Genomic DNA, 6,965 nt, shown 5'->3' on the forward strand with positions numbered 1-6,965 from the left:
GACATAGAGGGCGATAGGAGTGAGAAAGACAGAGGAGAGGCTGTCCAAACTCAATGCTCAGTACTGCAGTTACAGAGGAAAAATGTGGCAGCTGATTTTAAGTGACTTTTAAGATATGAAAATCTGTCATCTCAGTTTGACCCGTCACGAATCCTGTAAGCACGCGTGAAGACAAAGCCATTCTGTCTGAGGGCCAAAGAGCAGAGATGTCTTACTCGTTCAGGGAAATTGTTTTTGTCATGAAACCGTGCTAAACTGTCTTGAATGCAGAACCACTGTAACAATCGGACAGTTTAGGCTGGTGTGATAAAGCAGGCCGTAGATGGAGAGGAGAGAATGTGTGTGAATTTCTCCTCTTTTACACTTTTTCCTCACAGTTGTACTCAGGTGTACTCAGTCAAAAAAAGTGTTGAACAAAATGATAAAGACTGAAGTCATAAGTCATCTAGGAAAAATCTGATGTAATCTATACAGAGTGGGTCACCCATTTATGGGCACTTATATACGGCAAAGAATAACACATTTACTGTATATATAGTACCCCAGTGTGCTCAGATTGTTTGCAATGCGCCAGACAGTCCAAACAGAATGAAAAAGTCCAAATAAGTCCAAATAAGCAGTCCCTACTGGAGCGATGAAACAAACCGTGACGACTGGCAGCAGCCATGCCACAGATTGAGGAAAAAACGCTGTGACATCAAGTGCAGAGTGTGAACACATGAACACACCACTAAATTCCTCCGTTCAAGATATAATCACAGCAGGATATGAGCTCTCAGCGGTCATGGTGCAGTGCAGCAGCCAGCTGTGAACCAGCATGATCCACCAACAACACACAGAAAATCACTGGATTGATTTCAAGAATGTCCATATACTGTATATTTAGTACGAAATGGAGGAAAACAGACAAAAAGAAAGACAACAAAAGATCAACAGCTTTCATGTGAAGTGGCAAGATTTAATGAACATGCAGTACTTTGTGCATGCAATAGGTGTCAGTATAAAATCCAAAGACCACTGTGATGAAGCAGCAGCAACATAAACAAAAACCAACCCAAGTGTAGATTGTAATGAATGGTAATGATAACAAATGTATTTTTCTCTCTGTCGCTTTCTTTTATTTCAGAGGTTTGCCCCGTTCCCTGCAGCACCCATAGTGTGTGTGTTGCTGGGCATTGCCAATGTGAGGAGGGGTGGGAGGGTACCACTTGTGACAAACAGGCGTGCCAACCAATCTGTGAAGAACATGGAGATTGCAGGGATGGACAGTGTGTCTGTCAGCCTGGTTGGGAGGGAGAGCACTGCACTATTGGTATGTCCGAATTACACTAACTGTATTATGCTATTATATGACAATATTATATATACTATTATACAACTCAAAAGTTTGGAGTCAGTAAGATTTTTTTATTTTATTTTGAAAGAAATTACTAATAAAGACATTTACAGTATAATGCTACAAAAGATTTTGATTTTAGATAAATGCTGTACTTTTGGACTTCGTATTCATCAAAGTATCGTCTACACAAAAATATTAAGCAGCACAGCTGTTTTCAACATTGATGATAGAAAGAAATGTCTCTTGAGCACCAAATTTAAAATTAAAATGGTTTCTGAAGGACCAATGTGATACTGAAGACTGGAGTAATGGCTGCTGAAAACTTAGCTTTGACATCACAGGAATAAGTATGTATATAGTAATAAATATATATATATATATTGTATGGGTTGTGGAATCGTAGGCACCAGTTGCTTTGCACTGTGTGAATAGTTTTAACATGTAAAATTGTTTGTTTCTCACAATACTTTTTTGTGTTGTTCTTCATATGAATAGGCCTTAACACCTTTTTTTTTAAGTAACATCTCATTTCAGTCTTGAAATTTACCCGACATTTTTCCAACCCTTTGACGGGGGTGTCACATTTGATTAACACATTAGCATAAAAAACAATCTTCATTCTCACTGGCAATCTTTTGAAATCATGCTCTAGACACTTTGTAAATATCATATCTTGATGATTATTTGCCTTTTCAACCATTTTTAGCAGTAATTTGACAAGCATTGTGCATTTTTTATCAGCTGACGCTGAACTAACATGGAGCCGTGTTTTTTTTTGCCTGGTAGATGATGTATAAACTAAACAGTCTCTCTCTTTCTGCCTGTCTCTATCTCTTCCTCTTTTTCCTTTTGTTTTCCTCCTTCGAGCCAAAGCATGTTCCTTTAATTGTGGCGCTCATGATGAAAACAGTCTGTGAAACTCAGGGGACAAATATACGCTTAAGGCAGCAAACGACAGGGACACTTAAAAAAAACACCAATGCACATACACACTTAAGTAAGTCTCCAATGTAATTTCTCCTTTTTGTTCTCTCTGTCTTTCATTTTATAACTCTTTCAGCAGCACATTACCTGGATCTGTTTGATAAAGGTAAGTGTATGTGTGATAGAGTGACTTTTTTGTGATGTCTTTTATCGGAACAATTTTACTCAAGGCCTGAAGAAAGAATGCTGTGATTATGGATGTGCTGTCTCTCTCCCTTAGATGCATGTCCGGGGTTGTGTAACGGTAATGGACGCTGTACGCTGGAGCAGAGCGGTTGGCATTGTGTGTGCCAGTCAGGATGGAGCGGGCCAGGCTGTAATGTCGTCATGGAAACAGAGTGCAATGACAGTAAAGATAATGACAACGGTAATCTGTGTGGATGAAAGATATAGCAGGGATGAATTTAGCTTTAGGTTAACAGACACATACTCACAAAGGTATTGTTCTAAGCATGACTAGCTTCATTAATGTTCAAAAGTTTAAGGTCAGTAAGGTCAGTTTTTTTTTTTAAAGGGGTCATATGATGTTGCTAAAAAGAACATTATTTGGTGTATTTGGTGTAATGAAATGTGTTTATGCTTAGGGTGCTTTCACACCTGTAGATCGATTGCTTTGTTCCGAAACAGGGATTACAATTATTACAATGTTGCTTTCTATTCTTGGTGTGGTTCGCTTTCACACGGCAAAGTTTCTAAACGGACCAAATTTGTTAACACAAGTCACGCTCGCGAGTAAACTGTTGTCTCATTGGTCAAAGTTCCACAGTTTATTTTCCGGGATTCCACTTAGCTGTCACGGCTGTCATCTGTCAGAATGGAACGATAACAGCTTTGCGGGCTTATTGTTGAGTTTTTTGTAGCTGTCGTTATAATAAATTATCATTTTGAGCAGGAGTCCAGGATTGATTGGGAAAATATTTTTAAAATGCACCTACTACAAAGAAGAGCAATAAGACGGCATTATAAAATAAAAAAGTGCGCTTTGATTTTTGAATGGCAAAGACGTGCTCACCCACAGATATTCACAGGTTCATTTTGAGGTAACGTTATTAGCAAAACAACAAAGCTAATGCTTTTCACGGAACTTACGTATTTACCCATCATAAATTGTGATATAGCCTGGTTCGTTGGTCCGTTGGATCGGATTGCTTTCTCACTACAACCGAACCGCTCCAGAGTTCGTTTTCAATCGAGCCGAGACCACCTCGTTCAGGCGATCTCGGACCAGAGCATGTGAGCGGAGTGGTAATATTTCCTTAAGAGCGCAGAGCGCCTTTCTAAAGATTCCGCTCCGCTCGCTCAATACACTCAGCGCCGCTCGGTTGGTGATTTGCTTGTTCAAGATTGAGAATCTGTAGAGATCGAGAATAGTAGAGCAGTTATGGAGTTCAGATAGTGTTTCAACGAAGTAGGAGCGTCACACCGCTCCACTTCGCTCACATGCTCTGTCTCGGACCGATTGTTTTGGCACGGATCCGAGCGCGATTGCTGTGTTCACATATGCCCAAACGAACCAAGCTAAGGGGGGAAACGCGCCAGGTTCTGAAACAACGGGCCAGGTGTGAAAGCACCCTAAGGTTAAAAAAAACACATTATTTTCCACATACTGTACATTATTGTTTCTTCTCTATCCCCCAACTTTCTGAAACGATTTTTACAAAGCTCATCGGTCTGAAAAGCGGGGTGTGCTCTGATTGATTTTATTCAGCAGTGATGCATTCAGTTGATAAAAAGTGTCAATAAAGACATCTGTATAGTTACAAAATTTGTTGGACACAAATATTAAGCATCAAGCATTTTCAGCATTGATAATAAGAAATGTTTGTTGAGCATCAAAAATAAAAAAACAACTGCTAAGAAGAATTGTGAAAATGCAAAAAAAAAAGGTAGTGTTAAGGTGAGTCTGTAGTAATTATAAAAAAAAACAATAGAAGTCTAAAATACCCATGTCCTCTTTAAAGTGTGTAAGTAAACATGTGTGAGTGTGTGTGAGAGAGGTTTCTGGGTTATTCTCTCTGAGACTTTCTCCTGTGGGAGGTTAAAAACACAGATTCCCTTTAATGGAGCTGACAAATGAGATCACGTGCACACAGACACATGCGGAGCAAGGGCAAGCTGCATCAAGGCTACATGTCTCTGCATGTAAAGTGTGTGTGTGTTTTTTAGATGGTCTCATGGACTGTGTCGACCCAGACTGTTGTAGTCAGCAGGTGTGTGTGAGCGCCCCGCTGTGCCAAGGCTCGCCTGACCCACGTGACATCATCCAGCAGAGCCACGCCCCTTTCGAGCCACGCCCTTCATGTCAGTTCTTCGACCGTGTGCGATTCCTCATTGGTCGGGACACAACACACATACTTCCAGGAGACCTGCCATTTGATAGCAGGTGATAAACACACACCTGCAAATATTAGCGCATCCTCATGCTCAGACAACACACATGCATACATAATCTTATTACAGGGAAATCAGCACTTGATCATGATCTTTCCCAAATACTCAAAGATTTGTTAGCATGATTGTGACTGTATTTACATGCACATAATTTCCTATTAAAACCGTGACACTTGTTTTATTATTTTTATTATAATTTTGGGTAGAAGTAAAGGCAGACTGTGCAACATCTTTTTTTAGTTCAGACTTTGGTCACGATTGACAGCATTGACTGGCCGTTTAAGCCACCAGCCTGCATCTATTCTGACGTCCTCATTCACTTGCGAAATTGAAATGATACTGCACAAACCCAAGCATGCCCTTGCGTGCTAATGTTGCCAATGTTTTGGCTGGAAAAGGGGAAAAAAACAAGGTCAAAGTGTCTGGAGTTATTTGAGAGAAATAGATCATGGACTGCACATTTTTCAAAGTAATTTTGATAGTACAATCATAATGCTAATTTATCAAGGTAATTCTGATTTCTGAGATATTTATATTGCTTATCAAATTTGTGTATATATGTGAATATAGATAGATAGATAGATAGATAGATAGATAGATAGATAGATAGATAGATAGATACATATCAGGTGCTGTGCCCAATTGGCTTGCATACTGTTTTTTTTCCATACTATGGAAGTCAATGGGGACCAGCAACTGAAGGTGAACTATCCCTTTAACAAATACCTTACTAACCATCAATAAGCAGCAAATTAGGAGTTTATTGAGGCAAAAGTCATAGTTAATAGTTAGTTAATAGTGAGCATTGGTCCCCAAACTAAAGTGTGACTTATGGGAGTTGGGGGCACAGTGATTAATTAGGAAAATTAAAAATGGCATTTTGTGACAAAATGGTTGCTGACCCCTGGACTACAGTTTTGTCCAAAACTTGAAGGACTAAGGCAGTACATGTGTTTAAAACAACCAAACAGTCTGAAGTTACATTAAATGCAATAATGAACAATGAAAATGAAAAAGGAAGTGTTATGATATGGTGATGTTGGGTCCATAAATATGTCCATACACAGATGAATGCGTTCAAGTGTTTCATTAGTGCGTGTGAACTGTTCCTCAGGCTCTGATATGCTGATACAATAACAGCTAGAGCTAGCTGCTCGGAGCAGTTTGACTCACCCCAAAAATAATCTTCCAAAATGATTTTTGTCGTCATCATCTAGTTTGAGGAAGTTTAGAATCGATTGAAGCATGTATTGTATTTTTCTCTGATTACTGAAAAGAGAGTGCTCCTCTCTCAGTTTCGATCTCTCCTGATGGATCCTTTGGATTCTCTTGCAATGACTCTCTCTCTCTCCTTCTCTGTGTAGTCGAGTGTGTGTAATTCGAGGTCAGGTTTTGGCCTCTGATGGAACTCCTCTCGTTGGTGTGAACGTCACGTTTCAGCATAACCCTGAATATGGATACACGCTCAGCCGACAGGATGGCAGGTAACACACACTCTTATACACTGTGTAAAGAACGACGTAATAGAACATGCACTAACACACACTGTAGATTCTTTATTAACCTCTCCTGTATATTTCCTATTTATGAAGTGTGCTATATATGTTCTGCTTGTTGTATAGGCCCTGTATATATACTCTATTCTTTCTGTACATTCAGAGGGAGGCAAAAGTCTCACACTGCTAGCTGAATTAAAAAAATTATTTGACATGAACTTCTTAGTATTAATATTTCCTTGTTTTTAAATATCCTCCTGAGACCCAGCTATGGAGTTTTTGCCTCTGTAGTGGACATTATATTTGAGTGAATTTCTCTGAGACCTCACATGTCACAGTTTTAAGTCTGGATGTCCTGTACTGAGCACATTCAGGGCTTTTCAGAGATACTAAATGATTGGATGTTTCACCATGACCACTCCCTCTCCTTGGTTTTTAAAAATGGCTGACATTAATTTAGTGATACAATTGTACATCCTTATGGAAATATGATAATATTTTGTAATTATAATTTAAATCTGATTCATTTTCAAATTGTTTGTCATAAATCAACATCTCAGGAAAATGGTATGGGGTTTCAAATCAAAATATGACCTTCTGTTATGAAACAGGACATAATTTCATACATGTCCACTGTAGAGGACACCAGGACTAAAAGCATGTTTATTATACATTTTGGGAGACAAAAGAATTGAATAGGAAAACAAATTATGTATCAATATTCTTATGAAATATTAGATATTATTATGAAAATC

General features: G+C 38.9%; 1 protein-coding gene across 1 annotated transcript in view; it reads left to right on the forward strand.

Annotated features, from left to right (window-relative positions):
• Positions 1-6,965, forward strand: part of LOC107557119 (teneurin-1-like) — a 208,840-nt gene that overhangs the window by 148,441 nt on the left and 53,434 nt on the right. Inside the window, exons 12-16 of the mRNA XM_016240450.1 lie at positions 1,127-1,312; positions 2,400-2,429; positions 2,544-2,690; positions 4,490-4,706; positions 6,079-6,198. Of these exons, the coding sequence (XP_016095936.1) occupies positions 1,127-1,312; positions 2,400-2,429; positions 2,544-2,690; positions 4,490-4,706; positions 6,079-6,198 (700 nt within the window). The remainder of the gene's footprint in view (positions 1-1,126; positions 1,313-2,399; positions 2,430-2,543; positions 2,691-4,489; positions 4,707-6,078; positions 6,199-6,965) is intronic.

This window comes from Sinocyclocheilus grahami, unplaced genomic scaffold, assembly GCF_001515645.1.
Source record: "Sinocyclocheilus grahami isolate Dianchi unplaced genomic scaffold, SAMN03320097.WGS_v1.1 scaffold589.1, whole genome shotgun sequence".
NCBI lineage: Eukaryota > Metazoa > Chordata > Actinopteri > Cypriniformes > Cyprinidae > Sinocyclocheilus > Sinocyclocheilus grahami.